Source organism: Myotis davidii, unplaced genomic scaffold (genome assembly GCF_000327345.1).
Source record: "Myotis davidii unplaced genomic scaffold, ASM32734v1 scaffold705, whole genome shotgun sequence".
Taxonomy (NCBI): domain Eukaryota; kingdom Metazoa; phylum Chordata; class Mammalia; order Chiroptera; family Vespertilionidae; genus Myotis; species Myotis davidii.
In genome coordinates, this window is record NW_006296405.1 from 1,985,087 (window position 1) to 2,008,165 (window position 23,079).

General features: G+C 45.0%; 1 protein-coding gene across 1 annotated transcript in view; it reads right to left on the minus strand.

The window, feature by feature from the left end:
- The window catches only part of SND1 (staphylococcal nuclease and tudor domain containing 1), a 451,387-nt gene that overhangs the window by 91,535 nt on the left and 336,773 nt on the right, over positions 1-23,079 (minus strand). Inside the window, exon 16 of the mRNA XM_006771404.2 lies at positions 19,337-19,446. Coding sequence (XP_006771467.1) covers positions 19,337-19,446 — 110 coding nt within the window. The remainder of the gene's footprint in view (positions 1-19,336; positions 19,447-23,079) is intronic.

Here is a 23,079-nt window from a genome sequence, read left to right on the forward strand (position 1 = left end):
GCCGAGGCCCCGAAGAGTTCCTCCTCTGACTGAGCCTCCTGGCCTTTCTCATTGAAATAATACAACTTAGAGAATGCACATGCTTACCTCTCTGTCTGCCTCTGTCACACACAACCACTCCCTTTTACATGCCACCAAAGTCCACTTATGTCAGCAGTGGATGGACAGGTGGTGGTGACTGCTGTCTGGGAGGGATGGAGAGGGTGTGGGTAAGGCTGACACCATGGGAATGTGGAGACTTTAGCTCTCCCATGAATTACTATGCGAAGGTGCCCACGTGATTACCCTCTTCATGCCTCAGTTTTCTCAGCTACTGTGAACTGTTTGGATTGGACTGTATAATGCAGTGGTTCTCAACCTGTGGGTCACGACCCGTTTGGTGGTCGAACGACCCTTTCACAGGGGTCGCCTAAGACCATCCTGCATATCAGATATTTACATTACGATTCATAACAGTAGCAACATTACAGTTATGAAGTAGCAACGAAAATAATTTTATGGTTGGGTCACAACATGAGGAACTGTATTTAAAGGGCCAGAAGGTTGAGGACCACTGGAATGTCTAGAGCCCTTAGAGCTGCAAAATGCTCCAACTCCGTATTCTGAAGGTTGTATGCTCCAGTCCTTGGAATCTGAATGGGTCATGCTTATTTCTATTTATAATCCATTTTTTATTTTTGCACTCAATGCTCTATGTAGAAATGTAGATTTCTATTCTAAGTTTTTCTAAACAACAAAGGAAAAGCTCTATTTTAGTTTGTTTGACGGGGAAATGTTTCTAACTAGATTGAGTTTCCAATATTATATTTGCTTTGCTTTTTTCCATCTTTCCTAAAAAAAGAAGTTTCTCCAAACCGGAAACGTTTTCCGTATTCAGGCATAGAAGGAATGAGGCTGCCTTGGCCGAAGGAAGAAGACGGTGCGACCACGGGCCCCAGGGCAGCAGGACTACCTGCCATCTGCTGCACTAGTTGCCGCACCTCCAAACTGGGCCTGGTCTATAGTTTGCTGCAAATAATAAGAGCCAAGCCACCAGCACATCCCACCCATGGGAAGCCTTGAGCCATTTGCACTCTGGCTACCAAGACTACCTGAAAGCAGAGGGCCACTTTCCTGCTTAGGTAAAAAACTCGTGCATTAAAATGGAAAGAGATTATTGTCCTTCCCCCACCCCCCAGCTATTTTGAAAGCTTTAAACAGAAAGGGAGGAAGACCTGTCCGACCAAGCTGAGGAAGGGATGGAATTGTCAGAGACTCCCCCACCCCATGTATGCAGGCCAGAATGGTTTATTAATGATCCGTGATAAAAGAACAATCGTCCTGCTGGCAGCTTCACATGTAATTAACCGGCTTCGCCGAGAGCTGGCTGCCTTCTCCAGGTCTGGCATCTGCAGACTGCAGAGCTACCTGACATAGCAACGCTGGGTTTCTAGCGAAATCTCTCCAGTGAGAGGGCATCCAAAACAGTGACCTCAACCTCAGGCACTCAGGACGCATGCCTGCGATGGCAGTGCTCTTCTGCAGAAGCCTGGCTCTGTGCTCAGGCTGACACGTAAGACCGCAAGCTCCCTGAGGGCAACCACCAGCTCCGGGAACTGCTAGTTCCACTGGTCACCATGCACTGCCCCTCAGGTAAGTGGGCCCCTCTACTGAGTACAGAGGCCATGGAGCAGAGTCGGCTTCCCAGCAGCCCTCCAAGTGCTGCCTCCTCAGCCAAAACTCTACAGACAGGAGTTTCTGGGGATCGGCTCATGCTCCTCAAGGCAACAGACTTCAGCCCTGTGAAAGAGGCTGAGGCTTACTGGCCTTGCTGGGTATGTGGACAATAGCTGCTTCTGTGTAAGTGTGTTGCTAGAGAACCAACAAAATTCAAATGATGGCTCCCAAAGAGAAAAGAGACTGGGCTAAAGAAGCTTTGGCTTTTTGGTAAGTGCTAACTTCTCTTTTCCGAGCCCTTGGTCATCCCATCAGGTGAGTGGAGTAATAAGTATTTGCCATTTGAGACGCAGTTTTAAAAATGAGCTCTTTAGTGTATGGCACCTGAAGTGTCATAAAAGGGGTGGTGGTGGTGTCTCCATCACCTCTCTCAAGTGAGAATCACAGGGTGTTTCCATTGAGGGAGAATGGAGCAGCGAGTGTGTGCACGCACACATGCAAGCACACAAGCACGCACCCATACACACTCCCCATGCTTTTTCTGGAGTCGACAAAGAAGCTGATAAGAACTGTCTCACTCTTCATCCCCTGGTGGATACAGACCTCTTCTCAGCACCTGAACACTGACTCAACCTCTATCCCAGGCACCCCAAGTTCCTCGGTGAGCAAAAGCTACTATTGAAGGCTCTTGCAAGGAATACAAACCTTTGCACCTTCAGCAAAAACAGAGCCAGTTCACAGGTGTCACTCACCACACTCAATTTATATTCTGTGGGAAAGCAGATAATAAAAGCAGGGTGTGCCCTTTAGAAAAACAGAGTGGAGGGAAGTTCTGGGTGAGGCAGCATCGTCCATCAACTGATGCCAGGCTTCCCTTCTTGAGAGCACAGCCCGTGTGGTGAACTCACCAATAAAGCCAGAGTCACAGCATAGGCTGCACAGTCATTTTCTTGCTCATTACCTGCAGTTTCCTTCCTCACCCAGCTCTGATTACGGGAGCCAAGCACAGTGGTTCTCTCATTCCTATGAAAGCAGCCTAGCAACCAGAGTAACCCCGGCTGCAGATCAGCAACGTAAGAGGGAGACGGAGAGGTCACTGCTGGCCTGGGAGGAAATGGGTAGCTCATGATAAATGAATTGGTCCTGCCTGCCGTTTTTACTTGCCGTCACTTTAATCAATAAGGGAAAAGGTGAATTGCTATTGATCCCTTCAACACCTCTCAACGATACTGTACAAATTACAGAAACACACAGGAGGGGGGAAGAATGAAAGAGGAAGGACAGATGAAAGAAGCCCGGGCAGTGTGAGAATGCACTCTGTCCCTGGAGTCGGTCCTCCCGTCACTGGGTGTTAGGCACGCTCGGGTGCATGTGTGAATGTGTCACGAGGAGCCCTTCCTCACACCGCGAAGGGCTGGCCATGGAGAGCAGTCTCAGGGCCTCCCTCCGCACTTCCTGTGCTTGCTGTGCCTCATCAGGGCACCAGGGCATGCGAAGCCATAGGCCTTCCTTTGATGCAAGGCCAGAGGTCTGGAGGCCGATCCCAAGGGCTCATGATTTTTTGAAGTTGCCATACTTTCATGGTAGTTGGCTGGACTATCTCAACAGCTGACCATAATTCTGGATGGGAAAGCAAGAATTTAAAGCTTCAAGAGCAATCTCCTGCTTTGACATACTAACCCCTCCCCTGGGTCAACTGCCACAAAAAGTCAGACAGGCAGCAGATAAGGTGAAACTATCTTGCATCATTCTTCATAATAACAGGCCATGCCTCTCTGGGTTCAAACCTGTCTTTGAAGCACTCTAGTCTGAAGGACATGCCATGAAGATCAGAGGCCGAGATAAACACGTGAGAGGTCTGATCTGAATCCTAGGACAGAGACCCTGTACAAACAGGCAAGATGACATTTTCACTCTCAAAATCGATGCTTATGTGAATCTCTAGTCTTACCTAGAGAACCAGGAAATAGGACACATTATTGTGACAGATGGGCATAACAACCACAACCAGAAGACACACATTTAGTGTCTGATTCTCAGGGCTTAGTCTAACCCTGTGGTCAGCAAACTGTGGCTCGCGAGCCACATGCAGCTCTTTGGCCCCTTGAGTGTGGCTCTTCCACAAAATACCACGTGCGAGCGTGCACATACAGTGTGATTGAAACTTCGTGGCCCATGTGCAGAAGTTGGTATTTTGTGGAAGAGCCATACTCCAGGGGCCAAAGAGCTGCATGTGGCTTGCGAGCCGCAGTTTGCCAAGCCGCAGTTTGCCGACCACTGGTCTAACCTATTGGCTATAAGGAAGACTGAGAGAACCCTTCAGCACTCTGGGACAGCTTCTGTTTAGGGTACACTGCTTCTCAGAACCAACATCATGTCAAGAAACAGATTTTTGGCAGAAGAGGGGAAAATCGACCAAAGTTTAGCACAATGAGGTAAAGTGGTCACCGCTTGGGTTCCAGGACCAGCAGTTTTCCTGTTTCATTAATTGGGTCTAATATTCAGACGCAGATGAGAAAATAAACTGGCCAGGTCCCTCTCCAGGTCACACAGTGCCTTCAGCTTGTGTGTGGTATTCGTCATCTGGGGCCTGGCAACCCTTTTCTATGTAAGTAGGAATAACTGGAGGGGTCCTCAGGAACTACCACCACCACACTTTAGTCATCATCTTTCAGTATTCTCCAGGCAGAACAGGGCCCAATGCTCCCGTTTTACAGATAGTGAAGCCGAGGCAGGCAGTCAGTCACATACCAAAATGAAACCGAATCCAATCTTAAAAACCCACGTTTTTAAGGATGCGCTTGGCACTCTTGCTTCAATGATTCTCCAGAGACAATGACTCAGGGTGTCGTTGTACAATTCTGAAATCAGTGACAACACAGTTCCCTAGTCTCCCATCCTCCTACCACAAATATACCTGAAGGGCCAAAATACAGAGCAAAATAAAATGCAAGTTACAAAGCTGCTGATGCGTTTCGAGTGGAAGTGCTGAGATTAGAAGGAGGAAGTGGTTAAGTATACCCTGGGCGTTTGGAAATGGCCACGTCTGCAGCCCTGTAAGCTGATGAAGGATGAGCTCTGGCTGTCTCTTCCAGGCAGACAGAGGTTGGCCCTACCATCCAGAAGTGGGGAGCATGGCTGTGAGGGGGCAAAAATATAAGAAACAACTACTTAGCAAACAGCAGTACCCTTCTACAAGGGATCTTCCAATTTCGAAAGTGACCCTATTCTAAAATTACCAAGTGGCAAGTGTCCAGGCCAAAAATCCATATCCAATCAGTGGTAATGGACTATTTGTTGCATTTCCTCATATAAGGTTGCAGCACTGCTATAAAAATCCTGGGTCAGTGGTTTCAGATTTATTTAACTGGAGAGTAACGACACCCCTACACATAAGCACTGTAAAGAATTCTGAAGCAAAGTGGCATCCACAGTCTCTGGCAGGGGTGAAGGGACCTACTGGCCTAATTTGCATGATCTCCCACCTCTAGCTGGACGTTCAATGCCAAGATCCTTTCCTGGTAACCATTAAATAGAAGCCCGCTGCATCAAGAGAAGGGAAAGGGAGAAGGGGGAGGCATTATGCTCGCCTGGAAAGAAAACGTGAGGCAGTTTCCAATTCAACTCTCCTGGCTCAATGGATAGCTTTTGTTCTTGCTGCAGTTACTGTCCCAAAGGATTTGTCTTGGGGTCCTTTTCTTGTCCCTTTCAATCCTGCTTAACACATAGACATTTCTTTAGAGCTTCTGCCTGATGCTCCACTACCCTCCAACTCTCTAGTTTAATACAGATAAAAGATAAACCTATGGCAACTGTAGACTGCTGTGGTCATAAGGTGGTTTGGGGACAGAAAAGAGCACTGCTATTCCATTAGAGCAGTGGTCGGCAAACTCATTAGTCAACACAGCCAAATATCAACAGTACAACGATTGAAATTTCTTTTGAGAGCCACATTTTTTAAACTTAAACTATATAGATAGGGAACTATATAGTCCTGGCTTCCCCAGCATTGTTATTAACTTAATTAGGGTACTCCTAAACTGGCCTTTGCTAAAAACGTCCTCAATCTGATTGAGGTACGTTCGCTGAGGCCGACTCCTTCCAACTCTCCCATCTCGTCTTGTATACTTGTTTCGTCTATCTCCTTTCGTCCGTCCTCTCTATATGTCCAAACCATTTCAACATACCTTTCTCATGCCTCGATACTACATCTTCTTTCACTCCACAACGTTCCCTAAAATTAACTTAATAAACTTTACTTCAAGTTTTAAGTCAACTTCGCACTGTACGTGCGTGCCCGCATGTGGTATTTTGTGGAAGAGCCACACTCAAGGGGCCAAAGAGCTGCATGTGGCTCGCGAGCCACGGTTTGCCGACCACTGCATTAGAGGATAGGAAGTCAGGATCTAGATAAGTCATCCCTATAACTCTCATTTTCAAGTCGCAGTACCAGTGGGAAGTGAACAAGGTCAAAAGTCCCGTGTAAATGGGGAAGCATGGAGAGCCCTTGGTATCGGCAGATCACCTCCAAACACTCCCATGGCAGTTGAAGTGCACAACAAAGACACCCAAGCCATTACATCTTAGATGTCTATGAGGTATCCATAGAGTCCTGGCTTCCCCAGCTTGACAATGGTTGGCCCTATCTGTCCGTAGTCAAGTGTAGAAGAGGCTCTGTGCATAGGTTAGGGCTCTTTGGCATTGCTTCCAGACCTCTGCTTTTCCACTTAACATTACACTGCCTAGAAAGAAGTGGTTCTAACGTGTAGGACCTTGCGGAAGAAGAGGCAAAGAGACTGACTTTTACTTAAACACTCCTTTGAGAACTTAGTCCAAGGATGGCAAATAGGTTATCAGTGCAAGTCCCAAATCCATTCAACCGGTAGTAGCTTTTAGGAGCCCTGTTTTGAGAAGTTCTAAGTCCCAAGCCAATGCAGTGCTGTAACTGATTGGAAATGTCATAGAAACAAGACCGGATGTGGGTAGCATATATGTATTTTCCATCACTGGCTTTGGGGTGTGTTGAGCACTGGAGAATGCTCACTGTTGTTCTCTGTCGATTCTAATATGAATGCTACTCCCAACAGACATGCCTATGCCCAACCTACCTTCCTACTCTGGGGATAGTGGTTTGTCCACACCGAAGTTCTAATTCTAGGTTTTAGGTAAACCCTGAAAGAACTTTCATTCATAATAAAGATGGGGATGCAAGCTGTTGTTCACTAAGTGATTCCTATATAGCAGACTCTAGTGCTGGGCACTTTACACAGGCACATTATTTCCACAGTATTGCTATGAAAAAGGTACCCTTGTTAGAGGTGAGACAATTAGGTTTAGCAGGACTGCTGTACTGCACAACCCCAGGAGCACCATTCATGCTGAATTCTATGAAGCCAGAGATTGGCCTGGTTTTAGAGAAGCTAGGAATCATGTCCAAGAGCACACAGGAAACAGTGAGGCTAGAATGAGAACCCAGATCTAACTGCACATATTACTAAACGAGTTTGTGGTAAGCGACCAAGAAGAGAAAGATGCTTTTAAATGTTCTGAAGATGGATCTGAGAATGAGCTTGTCCTTCTTGAATACGTGACACATGTTGTTCAGACCAGGTTAGGGTATCTCTGCTATTAATTCTAAAGCCTGCTCATAATCTTATTTCATGCACTATAGCATTTCATAACAGACCAATGGTCACTTTCAATTTCAAAATCCATTTAAGTTCGCCTGACCAGAAACTGTCACGGGTGGAGTGGCAAATGGGAAGTTCATCAATAAAGCCTGGTTTGGCACACAGAGGATCTCATCCAGTCCTTGGCAACAGACACAAGGAGTAGCCATGATAATGACAGGAAGAGGGCAGGGTAAGGCTGGCTCATCAACTAGAACAGTCACTCCTGTGTCCTTGAGGGAGTCACACGTGGAACACCAGAATGTTAGTATTACCTGGAGAGCAAATGCAATCTACAATCTGCTTACTCTTTGCTGGCAGCGCAGGCAGCCCTGCTACTGTATATTAAGGGCTGTGTTCTAAAAAGATATCAGTTGAATTATATAATTCCAGGGGGAAATTATTAACAAAGGCAGTGGGAATGGCTGGGAATGGTCAGGACAGACAGAATAGGGAGGCACGAGGCCCTAAGACCCCCAAACATGCCAGCATGAAAGCTCACATGCAAGTCTACACGGGTGTCAGAGTCCTATGGGAAGTTCTGCAAACAGAATGGGCAAGTATGTATGAGGTCATCTTTTGTGTGACCTGCTAATCAGAAGCTATTAATGAAATACAGAACTATTTACCAAATTAGGCTTCCAGAAGGAAGTAGACAGACTTCACAGTAAAGGATTTCACCTGAGAAACAAAAATTCGGAGCTGCTTTTCTACAGAAAATTTTTTATTATATTAAGAATATTAGCTTCCTTTTTAAGTGTACACTGACAGAAGTTCAAGAGATGGTGGTATTCAGGATGAGAGAAGCAGTTACGAGACATGAGGAATTGTTGCAAGAGCATCTAATACATCTAATTAAAATAAATGGCACCCAGCTCTCCTAGCACAATCCTCACCTCTAAAGAGCCCAGCATTATCTTACTTCTGACAGCATTTCTCCATTTGTTCTGGGTCACAGGTTCTACATAACTCCATAGAAGGTAGACCAGGAGGCTAAATGTGACTGGGAATAGCTGTCTTCCACAGGGATGGCTCATAAAGAACATCATTTTAATCTCCAGGTGTGGAATATGATGAACAAAATAAGCTGACGAACAAAATAGAACCAGAAGCATGGATGTAAGGAACAGACTGACAGATGTCAAAGGGGAGGTAGGTGAGCAGGACTGGATGAAAGAAGGTGACGGGATTATCCAAAGAACATATATACATAGCCCATGGACATAGACAACAGTGTGGTGAGGGCCAGAGGGAGGAAGGGGTGGGACTGGGTGGAGGTGGGCAAAAGAGGGAAAAGGAGGAACATCTGTAATAAGGTCAACAATAAAAATAAAGTGAAAACAATAAAACAAATAAACCCCCTCCCCACCAAAAAAAGAATGGCCAATTTACAAATGTTTTTCTTGACCTACTATAGCTGCGGTTCTCAACCTGTGGGTTGCGACCCCTTTGGGGATTGAACGACCCTTTCACAGGGGTCGCCTAAGACCATCGGAAAACACATATATAATTACATATTGTTTTTGTCATTAATCACTATGCTTTAATTACGTTCAATTTGTAACAATGAAAATACATCCTGCATATCAGATATTTACATTACAATTCATAAACAGTAGCAAAATTACAGCTATGAAGTAGCAACGAAAATAATTTTATGGTTGGAGGTCACCACAACATGAGGAACTGTATTAAAAGGTTGCGGCATTAGGAAGGTTGAGAACCACTGTACTATAGGGACCATGCCTTTCGTACTTTTAACCAATTGGTTCAAGTACTTCACATTTCTTTATAACAGCTGCAATTCCTTCATGGCTGGAAAGTAGAGTGCTTGGGTTATTATTACCTTAAAAACACAACAACATCATTTTATGACAGGTGGACAGAATCGAATACAATAGGTGTTTTGCTTAGCAAGGCTCTGTTTGAAGGGTTTTCAAGACCTTGTGAAATCTTGTTCACTGATAATCTTGAAGTGAACCAGTAAATGCATTTTCCAATAGCTGCCCAGTATACTTACTTTTAGGCCTCAATTTTTTTTTTTTCGGGCCTCAAATTTGATGAGGTTCAAAGTAAGTACTGTGGACCATTCTACTAGAAAGATGCAAGAAAAAGTCATGTTTGGGACACTGATGTGGGTGAGAACTAACAACAGAGCAGAAAAATCAGTGCCAGGGCCTCCATGGCATTGCTGAGGCTTCTACTTGTGGAGAAAATGGAATTTGTCAGGTCTATGGACTATCCCTTGTATTTCCTTTTACTGGTAGGAACTGTAAGAAAAACAAATTGGCACAGAAAACACAAAAGTCTCTCAAGAAAGAGTTTACAATAGTAATGACCAACTGCCCAGGCAAAGGAAGAATCCCTCTCCTGAAAAGCATTTTCTTCCCTGGAATAGAATTACATCCTTGAGGCCTTCCTACATGTCAAAAGGAGGCCAAGTATCTTGAAGGCCTAAACCTTATTCCACCTATTTCTGCCCCAATCCCAACAGCCAGCTGGGATGTGAACACTAGCCTCTGGAGGGCAGTGAAGACTATCCAACGTACTGTATTCAGCTGTACCGACATAATTACAGGTAATAGGATCATGGCCAAGCCAATGAAAAATTAGACCCAGCAGCTATTTCAGAAGAATGGATGCAATTCTATGCTTGACTGGCTATGAAAGTTCCAAGAAGAAGAACAGGGAAATAGACACCAGCCTAGCTGAGCCAGCAGCTTTGCAGAGCAGAATCCCACTGGAGCCAGCACACTGTTGGCACCCACCAGCACCCACCAGCAAATGCTGCTGAGCTTGCTTGGGGAAGCTACCGGTGACTGGCTGAGTTTAAAAGCTGATAGCAGGGGGGAAAGCAATGCGACAGTATCCCCCATTCTTCATTTTAACCTCACCCCTTCTCATTGTGATGCCATTTGCATTTAGGGGCTGAAATGGGATTAGAAGGCCTTCCTTCTTCTAGGGCTTTTAGAGATATGTGGCAAGGGCAAGGAACCTAGAAATGAAGGGGCTGTAAGTGGGCAGATAACAGCCTGCTATTCTCACGATGCTTACTGAACAGGAATTTGGTGACTTGAACTTCAAAATAAGCCTTTCACCTCATTAATAGTTTGATCCACAAAAGCAGAGGATGGGAAACATACCAGGAGGGAAAGAAAGGAGCAGCTTAAATCAGGAGAGTGATGAAGGGACACCAATGCTTTCTTTTCAAATATTTTCAAACACTCACATATTATTTCACTATCTTTAAGTATTCTGGTTGGACAGATGGGGAGACCCAGGGAGGTCAACGTCCCATAGGACATTTCCAGTGAGAAGTTGTTGAGTTGCAGCCTCAATACTCATACTCCAAAGTCTTCCTCTTTTAAATGCTGAGTTTAGAGTTTCCCCCAAGAACTATAAAGAACAACAAAAGAACAGGCCTTCTTCCCAATCTCTAGAATTGGGTCATAGGGAATCAGTTGATTGAACCAATATGTATCTATCGAGTATTTCTTATATACGAGGCAAAAATACAAACACAAGAAAGTAGCAAGTTCCTGTCCTTGAGTTGCTTACAATCTAGTGGAGAGGCCCACACAGGTCCTTCAACATCGTTGGTCAGGACATGACAGGTGTGTGCAGGGGGTGCTGTGGGGACTGAAGGAAGGGCACCTTACCCAGACTGGGAGATTGAGAAGGCTTTCTTGGAAAGGAAGGTTTATCTTAAAGGACAGATAGGAATAAAAAGACAAAGGGGGACGGCTGATATACTGGCTGGAGAGCTTAAGGTGACCTACAGGATGGGAGAGATAAAATGGCAGGATATATAGGGGAACTGTGAGTAGAAGGCCAGTTCTGATGACAAATTATGAAACGAGTAGTGGTGAGACACGAATTGGAGAGGTAATCAAGGATCTGTGTAAACGAAGGAAATCAGACTTTACCCCAGAGGCAGTGGGAAGTTATATATTTATAACAATGTACTGACTTAGCCAGATTTGTCTTCTAAAACATTAGAAATAGGATTATAGGTATACACAGTCCTATTTCATACTGACCACATACATGATCAAACTGAAATGAAGCCAAATACGTTACAGAGGCATCATTACCTGAAAAGTAAGGCCCACAAAGGCCAAACAACAGAGGCGGCAGGATTGAAGCATCAGAAGATATAAGGGCTGTGACAGGAGCAGATTAAGTATTTCGAGGAGGCATGTCCATAGCAAACTCCTTAGGTCAGCGATTTCCAACCGGTATGCTGCAGAATTTTTAAAAATGCAATACCTGACTATTTAGTCAGGGACACTGACATTTTTTCCTTAAATCAAGCACACGAATATTTTTGCGGCCCAGCCAATATAATGCTGTGAGCAGTTATTTACAGTTATGAAAGGAAATACGTCTCCTGTCAGATCCAGAATTACTGACATTCACCTTGGGTCAGTTTTGAAAGTAATCACTGTGAACAAGATTTTCCCCAAAATAGGAAAGATAGTAGCAGAGAAGAGATGCCAAGTGTCAGGAAGAAAACATTAATTTTATCATTGCTCTTGTTTGTTTGTTTTTTTTATACTATACTTTTCAAAATAAACCTACATTTCTATGAAAATTAAAGCTTTTGTTTCTTTGTGGCCCACATAAACTTAAGCCTTGTTTATTTGGCCCGTGTTAGCCTGAGTTTGACATACTTGCCTTAAATTGTCAAATAAAAATATGACAAGAGCCAACACAACAATAGCCATCCAGTGTGAGTGAATCAAAATTATTCCTATTTTTTTGCGAGGTTGGTAAAAAAATCTATTTTTTTCATGGGCCACAGAATTTCAGTAACTAATTTCTATGTGCCATGAGATGAAAACGGTTGAAAATCGCTGATCTAAAGGAAAAGAGGTGAGTGCCCCTGACTAATCAATCAGTCAGGTATTCCATGTTTTAAAAGTTCTTGCAGCACCAGCTGAGGATGGCTGCCCGAGATCCCTGTGCAGTCCTGTGAGCATCCAAAATCAGACCCAGTAATTCCTTACTGGAGATGAACTCTCAGCCAGTGCTGGTCCTTCAGGGAAGCCCTTTACTAATTAACTAGTTCCAGACACTTGAAGGTTGAGAAATGATAAAATTTGGCTAAAAGAATGATCACCTTCTAATGCAAAGCTTTGGGGAAAAAAAGGATCTAATTTGAAACGTAGATATTTGGATTTTGGTATTTGTCCTACAACAAGCTCTGTGAATAAAGGCAGGCTGCCCTGCATCTCAGTTTCCTGAACTGTAAAATTGCGATATTTTTCTTATAGGTTTGCTGTGAGATTAAAATGAAATATCGTATATGAAAGCACATTTATGCTAGAAAAAGCTATTTAAAATGAAAGTTTGATCACTATTAAGACAAAGGTCTTTACTGAGCCCCCTTCAAAGAAAACAGCCAGAATGGAAAAACATAAAAGACCACTGGTGGGTGATGAACTGTCAAAAGAGTGTGGGGAGGTGAGAAAAGCCTCAGCCCACAAAGCCTTCCACACCTTCTGGGACGAGAGCTGACGGAGGGCTGGCCTTTCTGCATCCCTTCTTCCCGGGCAATGGCAGAGATAACACAGAACAGGATATCTCTGTGCAAATAAGCGGAAGATTGTGCGACAGCTGGCTTACTTTTTATCAGGCTACTCCTCCTGACTCTGTGAGCGTTACCGAGGGGCATGGCACTCAGGGAGAGCTAGAGTTCAGTGTGTCGTGGGCCTCACCTGTACCAGGTGTCCCTCACCCTCAGATTCCCCTGTGGCTTGAACTGTCCCCATCACTTTGGCCCAGAGATACAAGTCTGCCACTGATACTCCTCCTGTGTGTCTCCTGGACAGAGAAGGGCCTACAGACCAGGAGGGTGAGAGCATATACAATAGGGCTTGTGGGGAGATGTGGAGAAAGACAGAGGGCACGGAGAGGGTGGTGGGAGCACCGATTTAGAGAAAAGGCAAATTGCTTACGGAGTTATCTTTTTCAGACAAGAGCAGGGCACTTGGTGCTGAAACAAAGGATATAGAAACACTTTCCTTTTATTCTGAGTTTTCTTTCCCAGGCAAATGCCCTTCCATTAATACATACCAGTATTCGCTGCTGAGTCTGTATTCCCAGAAACATAAGTACACGTTTTTCAAACAGCAACAGCTGCTTGTAATACTTTCATGTACCTTTGTTTGTAAAAAAGCAGGGGTAGTGGGAGAGAGGGAATCCAGGACAAGGCTCTGGCTACTGCAGCCTGCGGAATGAGCTCCCCAGGGGGACATCCTCCCTTTTATGCCAGCAGGAAGAAGGGAAATAGGTCAGGGCAGCAGCCAGTTTGCAGCTCAGGCTGTCCAGCATGAGGACGTCATTTTTCCAGGCAGCAGCAAAAGGCAATTTCTCAGATCTCAGAGAAGGACAAAGGGGTCATTGAGAAAGGCCCTGGAAATGATCACCGAGCCTCTGTATCCTGCCCCGGCCCCAGGGAATTGCACCTCCTACAGCCTGCAGATGTGAAGAAGGTTAAACTGTGGTGCCGATCTCTTTAACACCAGCTCGCAGCCCCTTCTCTAAAAGGGCAGGTTTTCCTGACAGTGACCCCAGTGCTGTTCAGGCAGCAGCTGGTCAGCGAGTGCTAGTGCGTGCTGGTTAGCTGGCCTTCTGGCAAGAAGGTGTGAAGAGATCCCAAATGACTCTTTTCCTCCTAAGAAGGGCTCCAAGCAGGGATGGGGAACCTCTTCTTCTGCTAAGGGCCATTTGGATATTTATGACATTGAGGGCCATACAAAATCATCAACTTAAAAATTAGCCTGCTATTTTGGTCGAACATTTCACTCACCCCTAATGCCTTGGCAGGGCCAGACACTCCCACCCCTGCTCCAAAGGAAGAGGATGGCTTGGGACTACTAGGTCAATGTTTTAGACAGGGACCCAAAGCAGGAAAGAATCACTCACTCAGGACCACATGATACTGGAGTGTGAAAACCTAGCAGTCTGCACTTTTAAACCGGTTATCTACCCATTAGCTAATGCCGTCTCTCACCAGGACTTCGGGGAAGATGCTAGACATGGGCACAGTCCCACATCTGAGAAATGACACCACATCTCCCGACCCGTGGCAATGTGGCACGGACTTGCCTGTAAGAGGCAGCTGTATTGGGGGAAGGGAGAAAGAGGGTGTCACCAAGCACATGCCATTAGAAGGGCAATAGCACGCAGCTCTCAGTCAGCTACAGCAACAGATGCAGTGATCTCACGCCTTTTGCTCAGAAGCAGTCCAGCCTCAAGGGCAGGGGACACAGGGGCTAGCGCATATAAGCAGCCATTTAATCCAACTCTGCAGAGGGGTCAGCAAACTTTTTTGATAAAGGGACAGACAGTAAGTGTTTTAGGCTCTGTGGGCCATATAGTCTGTGGTCACCACTCAACTCTGATGTTACTGCACAAAAGCAGCCACAGAAAGTACACAGAACAATTAGTGTGCCAGTGTTTGCATAAAACTTTATTAATAAAGCGAGCAGTGGGCTGGATTTGCCCACCCCTGCCCTACACCAACGCAGTCAGCCTGGAATGAACTGTGGAGCTTATTCGATTTCCTTTGAGTAAAAATAAGTGAAATCCTTTGAGAGTTCCTTGGCTGCTTTGGCCTTCAAGGTCATAAGGAATCAGGTAAAAGGTCACAGGTGTCTAACCTTGGGGCAAGAACACTAGGAAACCTAGATCACTGACCTGGAACAGTAATCACAGACACCCAACTCAAGAAAGGGAACACAAGCCAATGGCTGAGGAGAAGAACCGTGCCCCCAAAAAAAGGAGAAAAAAAAGAAATGCAATGAAAGGTGGCAGGGAGGCACTTAGAAATGGAGCTGAGTGATGGCTAGAAATGTCAGTAACTCCGTGCTGACTGGTGTCATTATAAACACATTTAAGGAAAGTAGGGCTATCTGGTCTCAAGGTAATGTGGGTGGGGAGAATATCTGAAATATAAAGAAGAGACTTGTCTGAGACTGTGCAGGCTCCTCATGAGGAATGGATGAAAAGATTACAATTCTTTCTTCACTCAAAATAGAGAAAGACAGGCAGTAACTTCTGGGCTGGCTACCCACAGTCAAGACAATATACTTTACTCATAAATAGGGTGTCACTTTTCAGGACCAGGCACCCTGCCCCCCGCTTTCTGTCCCTTCCCTGGCAGAGGGCTGACGTAGGGGCAGTGTCATTACAGTCTTGCCCCCCACTACATACCCTTCTCCAGTCAGTTTACCCCATTTGTGGGAGTCCAAAGGTGGCCAAGCTTCTGTGGGACCCACACAGGGGGCCCAGGAGGTACTGTGAAATCAAGGTAGCTGTGTGCTTCTCCTTTCCTATATGATAATGAAGATTTATAGTAACTGGGGAAAGTATATGGGGGGTAGAAAAATTCTGGCTCAAAATGAGATAAAAAAATTTCAGAGGGAGGGGTAGGGCAGGGTCAAGGACAATCACATCTTATAATACCTAATTACATACTGAGCTGAATCTGATTATCAAGGGAATAGGAGGAAGGTGCAAAACACCAGTTTGGCCCTGGCCAGTGCTGCAAAGTGGTTAGAGTGTGAGCCTGCATGCTGAGGTATCACGGGTTCGATTCCTGGTCAAGTGTACATACCTGGATCGCAGGTTCAATCCCAGCCCCAGTAGGGGTACGTGTGGGAGGCAACCAATCGATGTGTCTCTTTCACATCGATGTCCCTCCCTCCCTCCCTTCCTCTCTCCCTCTCTCCCCTAAAAAGTCAATGGGAAAAATATCCTCAGGTGAGAATTACAAAAAAACCAACCAACCAAACAAACAAAAAAACACCAGTTCAACTGTGGCCATCACAGCAGCAGCTTGGCTCCAGAAGAGTTTCTGGAGTGGAATACGGCACAATGGAGACTGCCCTGAAGGTAAGAACTATGGGAGGTGGGAGGCTGTAGACCCACACTCAGGCATCCATGAAATTACACTACAGTACTTTCTCCTGCAGGTGGGAAGGGCCTCTGCAGCCAGGAGTACCAATGCATCATCACATTTTCAAGATAAATACTTGAGGGGTGAGGGAAGGAGGGCAAAAAAAAAAAGTTCTACAGAAAATTTAGGGGAAAAATGTGAAGGTACTATATAGGTAAAAGCACGTGAATAACAAAACAAAACCTCTCTTCATTCCTACACTGTTCAGAAAAACAGTTTTCATATGTTACATAAAGGAAAATGCCCAGGAGAACAGGCTATAATTGGTTCCTTTAGTCAAAATTCCAACTTATCCTTAGTTTAGGCCATCCTTGTATTTCCTCTATATAAAGACCTTTCAAAAGAGTCAGCCCAAGTAATCATATGAGCAGCTAAGAAAATGCAGAAAAGTTCTTTAGTAAGAGGCCCCGGCTTAGGGCTATGAAAGACTGGGATGCTACAAACAAGAAAGAGAAATATCAGCTTTGGATTAGATCAGTGATGGCGAACCTATGACACGTGTGTCAGAGGTGACACGCAAACTCATATTTTTGGTTGATTTTTCTTTGTTAAATGGCATTTAAATATATAAAATAAATATCAAAAATATAAATCTTTGTTTTACTATGGTTGCAAATATCAAAAAATTTCTATATGTGACACAGCACCAGAGTTAAGTTAGGGTTTTTCAAAATGCTGACACACCGAGCTCAAAAGGTTCGCCATCACTGGATTAGGCTAAGGATCTGCAAACTCACTCACATGCCTGGAGCATCAGAGAAGATGGAGGAAAATTTTACCTTTTTCAACAGTCAAGTATCAGCAAATATACAGACAAAGGTAAGTTCATAATAACCATGAGAGAGTAAAAGAGTTTTGGGCCTTCACTCCTCTTAGCAATCAGTATTCTCTTTGACCCCCTTGTGCTTTTGAGTATCACCAGGGGGCCAGAAACATGATCAGGAGGAAAAGTGGCTGGGGAAATAAGAGTTGAAAAAGAACGGGAAAGAAACTTTAGGAGATGAGAAAACACAGGAAGATGACTATGGTGAAAAATGGGAGGCAAAACAATAGTGTGATTTAGATAGTAATTTCCAACACAGTGATTTCTTTCCTCTACCAAAGAACAACAAACATTTGTTGTTCCTTCCTCTGCAATGTCTGTAAGTCATGACGTTGAATGGACTAACCTGCTTTCTCCAACATGACACTGCTCTGTAGTGCCTTATCCAAAGGCCAAAATTCTACAATACTGGCCCCTTCTACCTAACCCCTGGGCCACTTCAAAAACTGTAACAACTACTGATGGACAACTGGAGTGTTTGAATTGTTGAATACTTCTCTAGCAGGGGGCTATCTGTAACTGATAAAAATTCAAGCTACAGTGTGTAGATACAAAATAGAGGGAGGGGAGGCACCATGTGTGGCAAGATACCGTCTTCACAAACATAAATATGTCTGACCAAATACAAAGTAGAGGGCAATGTGAAACTAAGGCGACAACTGAGGGTTGAGCCCCGCCCCTCACTGTACAGATGGCTGGGAGATGTGAAGCAATACCATGTGGTTGCAGCTGGTATTTGAGAACTGGAACTCATATCTCTCAGACTGAGAATTCAGAATTTCTGTTGCCATGCCACTTGCACAAAATGAGAAAGCAAGAGCTAGAGAATACCAAAGAGGTGGTAACCAATAGCAGAAAGTCGTGGTTTTCTTGAGGCCAGCCTAGTCTAATATAGGGTGTCCCAAAATTCACACAAGAAGTAATTTTGATAGAAAACACAGGTTTATAATTAAAAATTGGAAATTTTTTATTGATTCATAAAGTATACAGTATAGGGTTATGTATGGAATAGCACATCAGGTAAATGGCCTCCACAGCTTTGCTGGCACATACGCAAAGCCATGGTCTTCATTGTCCCTGCTCCTGGGCCATAATTGGTACTTGGTAATGCTTATCAAATTGAAGGGATTGAAATCAAAGGGCAACAGATATTAGAATCTGATTCAATAAACAAAGTAAAATTAGGCTTTTTATTTTTTGTTGTTGTGGTTAATGCTCACACAAAATTCAAATCTTGCATGAATTTTGGGACACACTATATAAGCATCTTGAGCTAGTCTGTTCTTCAGTACCTCTCACACCTAATATGTTCGCTGGTGATTCAAATCAAAATGAGAGATGCTGAAGCTTATAAATAGGTACTTGTATCACTTGAAATCCCAAAGGAGCCCACATGTCTGATCTGAAGGACCTAAAACTGCAGTCGCCAACCTTTCAGACCTCACGGACCACCGGTTGGCGACCGCTGATCTAAAAAGACTTTCACTCCTTCAGGATAACCTTCAGGAGCCATAACCTTTCAGCTCTGTGCATATTATGATATTATAATGGATTTGATTGTAAAATAAAAGAGGACAAAAGCAGATCTAAAATCCTAAGTCTGAGCCCAGCACACTCCTCCCACTGTTCTTTTCCTGTGCCCACCTAGCAGGATTGATTTATGGCTGGCATCGTCCTGGAAAGAAGATGGATCTGTTGACTATGACTTCATAAAAATGAACAGGTAGATGGGCACCACAGCAGATGAGAAGCCTAACTCCTGCCTGTAAGAGCCAGCCCAACAGGCAGAAACAGAATACAATTAAATTAAGTCCGAAAACCTGCTATAGAAAATGCAATTACTAAAAGATACAAATAAATGTTCAAAGAAAATTGGCCCCTGACAGGGTTAGTCAAGCTTCTAAATCCAGCTGGAGGCAGACGGCTCGGGCTAATTCGCAAGCAGAAGGAGTGCAAAGCTGTCAGCTCTGCATCAGGATGCTGGCCTGGTGATCACCATGCATCCCAGGACACCAGTGGTGAGGAGCAATTTTGGGACAGCTGGCCAATGATTCAGGGCTCCAGGAACTAGGATGTGGGCAGACACTGAAAGGATCATGGATGTGGAAGGCTGAGCACTGGAAAAAGTGACAGGCTGGTCTCTGACATGGCAGAGAAACATGAGACCGAGTGAACCCCACTTTCTTACCCCCTCATCCAGGAAGCAACTGGAAGAAGTCCTACCTCTCGCTGCAGCACCAGTTCCTTGGTGAAAAGCGTTGCTTCCTCACTGAAGGGCTCTCCCTCTTGCACCAAGCCTGGGAGGTTTCGGGCTCCTCTGGGGCATTCAATGCCTGTGTCAGGAGAAAAGGAGAATTTGTGATGAAAAGGGGCCACTAGGCTTAGTGTCCAGCAAGGACAGTCCCTTGATCACTTCTAATAAGGCAAGCATTAGATCAGAATGCCGTCACGTCTGAGACAAGGGAACGTAGGAGAAGGGAAAGAAGTCCGCCCCACGTGGGAAAACCAACTTCATCACAGCAGCTACACGGGACAGGAGCTCGCAGTCACAGCATCGGGAACTGTCAGGAGAACCCAGTGAGCTCCAAGTTAGATGTGCAGGGAACACACACACACCCAGATGTGGGATGAGTCCTCATCTTGGACTCCTAGTCCTTATAGTCCTGGTCTCACTGCTTCAACCATCACTTACACGAATGGCTCTTACCTAGACTCACCGAAAGTCCAGCCGTTCCGCATCCTGAGAACCATTCCGCTGACTCCTAGGCATTTCCTCTTTACTATCTGATTTTCCCATCAAATTCACGTGTTAACTCAGTGCTATTTTCCTCTTCAAATAAGCTTTCCCTTCTGTCCTCTGGCTATATTTTAGACAATAATATCTTCAGTTTTTCATTCAGAATCAGATGAAGTATCAGGTGTCTGGAGTTAGAGAGACCTAGGTTCACATCCTAACTCTATCACTTAGCTTTGTGACCTTGGCCAAGTTACTGTACCATTCAAAGCCTCCCCTGCCCTAACTGCAAAGCTTCACAATGGTGGTTGTGTGAACTAGGGATATAAAATATTTAGCACAATGCCTGACATAGAGAAAGGGTCAATACATTTTAGCTCTTATTAGTTGACCATTATTATCATTATTACTCTTAGCAGTTATCCAAGCTCAAAATCTTAGTCATCTTTCATTCCACAACTAGCCTGCAAGACCTGTGAGTGCAGAATCACATCCTTCACACTTCTTTGTATCCAGAAACGTATTCATACAAAACAGGTGCTCAATATCTAACTCAGACTGCCTTTCTTCCTTGCTTTGGTTTAATAATTTACTTTGCAAATATATTTATTACTCACAGTGCTCATCTCTGACAGGCCATGAAATGGGTCGAGTTTTGATGTACAAATTAGACTCGTAAATATATTCCCCCAAATCAGATTGCAGTAAAAAGCTGAACTAATCTAGAGCCACCGGAAAAGAAAACAGTCAAATTATGGGGAGGACACATTTAGGGCCCCTGTCTGATTCATTGCTGGTCACTCCCGCACCATAAGGCAGAATTGTGAGTTGTTCCCTCTCTCCTACAAGCAGCCTCAGTTGGGGGAACAAGCGATGTGGCACAGGGAGGCAACGCAGCAGAGCACCCAGGCCACGGCAACACCTGCTGGGGAGCCTTGGGGGGAAAAGGAGCCACTGCAGGGGCAGAAGGTACATCTCCTCAGGATGAAGCCAGGTGGCTGTCATGTTTCTGGCCACAGCACAGACTCAAGGTCATAAAGCTCAGAGGAAGAGGAATTGTTTATGCCTTGGGTTTCCAGAAACTCAAGAAGAGACCTTTCTCTCCAAGCCTCAAAGCCTCACAAAAGGAGTAACATCAAATCCAACCAAATGCTAGACAGGGAGCGCACTGCAGCGGAGAGCCGCCTGAGCTGGTGGCCAGGGCTGTTCCCCACCCAAGCTAAGATGGGACAGCTGAAGGTCCCATCCAATTGTCACACGGGTGAGACCACTGGGCTCGTGCCTGGCACTCAGGGCTAGGCTGCACAGGGAAGCGAAGCTTATTTTGTGAGACGATAATAAACTCAGAGAGAGCCAAAGAGCCCCAGATTAACCTTGGGAGACATGGGGCTGGAGTAAAATGGAATGAAAGATAGCCCATGGTTTTTACAATACCAACAGCCAAAAACACTTCATTTTATATCTGCAAACTAAGCAAGAATAGAATTGTCAGAGAGAAAAATAAACAATTCTATTAAACTTTTTGGCCACATAACCATAGATAAAGCATTATTGCAGAAACAAGAATAATGCTAAAATAAGCATTTATTTCTACCCTCAGCAGCCGTTTGGGTGGGCCGACTGGGGTGCTGCTAAGGCTGCTGTGAACAGGGGCCTAGAATTGGGATGAGGCTAGGGCAACTCACCAGGCAGCAGGGACCAAGGGAAAGAACTTCCACTAAAAGGGCACAAAAGATAACTGAGTCTCACTGGTTAGTAGATGTATACATCCTATTCCTCTGTCACTTTCTTGGTATTCTAAAATCGCAAAAGATCCCAGCAGCTCTCTCCGGATCCTGGGAGACCACCGAGTGATTAAATCCAGAAAACAAGATGGCTCAATGAACCCAGGGAGTTAGACATGTCAAACTGAAATGTCCTCAAAACGTCTTTCAGAAGAGAGTCCTCTGGGCCAGTGGTGACCCAAGCCCAGCCACTCCGTGCAGAGTAGATGGAAGGCAGGGGGCCTTTGCTATGCACTCCTCTGCTTTCCAACAGCTGAGCTCCAGCTGCGCAATAGGAGGAAGCCAACGCAGGCAGTTTTCCTGCCCTTTTTTAAGTAGAAAAAGTAAACGCACCCACGCATATCAATTCCTGTCAGGCAGGCAGGTAAGAGAAAGAAGAGGAAGAACAAAAGCTGCTTGAGAACAAGAGTATTATTATGTCTGCTTTTATCATTTACTTCTTTTCTTCTGGGTGGACTCTTTTCTGAGGTCTCCCCTTCCCAGTCAAAACCTGTCTCCCTGACACATCTCAGCTCAGGGTGAGATGTGGCTTAACTGACGCTACTTATTAGGCCAGACAGACAGAAGATGCATCTTAAAAACAGACCCAGTGGAACAGGTACCAGAGTTACACCCAGGCATAGGTCTAGAAGAACAAAGGGGAAAAATCAACACTTGTTGAGTACCCACAAGTATCTAAGATTTGGCATAAGGCCCTGGATCACAAAGGCAGTAAGTGGCCTACGTGAACCTTAAACTGTCAGATGCTGATGCCATTGAGAAAAAGGACAGTTCTGTCACCAGGGGGTGGTATATCCCACCCCCTGGTGACAGAACCACACTGTCACCAGGGGGTGGTATATCCCACAACCGAGAGCAGGCAGGAGAGTCCAGGGCCCTGAGGCACTCCACTTCCTGTTGGGGAGGAGCCCAGGAACAGCTGGTGCTCAGAGGAGAGGGGCACTTGGCACCCAGGTGGTCATGGTAACTGAGTTTCAGGCACTGTCAGGCTGGAGCACAGAGGCCAGTTTCTAGCTCTGGGCAGGGGAATTCCTACATACAAGGGGAGGCCCTAGGCAGAATACCAAACCGGGACTCAGAAACATGGACTGGGCAGGGGGAGGCAGAATCTGTTATCAGTCCAGGGGTCAAAGGCAGGGCCAGGATAGCAGGAGGGGTCTGATGACATCGAATATTAGACCGATGCGACAAGCTAATTTTGCACACGAAATGTTGTGCAGACGAGAGATTTTCAAACTTTAATTTTTATCATAACCCATATATACACATGTACATATGGGTATATACACTTTATATAACTAAGTTTCCACAAAATAATGGTTAATCTTGACTACATGTGCTGTGCTCTGTCTCTCTTCTGTTCTATTTCATTAAAGAAAAAAAAGAAAGATGGTTATGACATTGAATTGATTTAAGAGGGCAAGACCCTCAGCTTGAAAAACACTGGT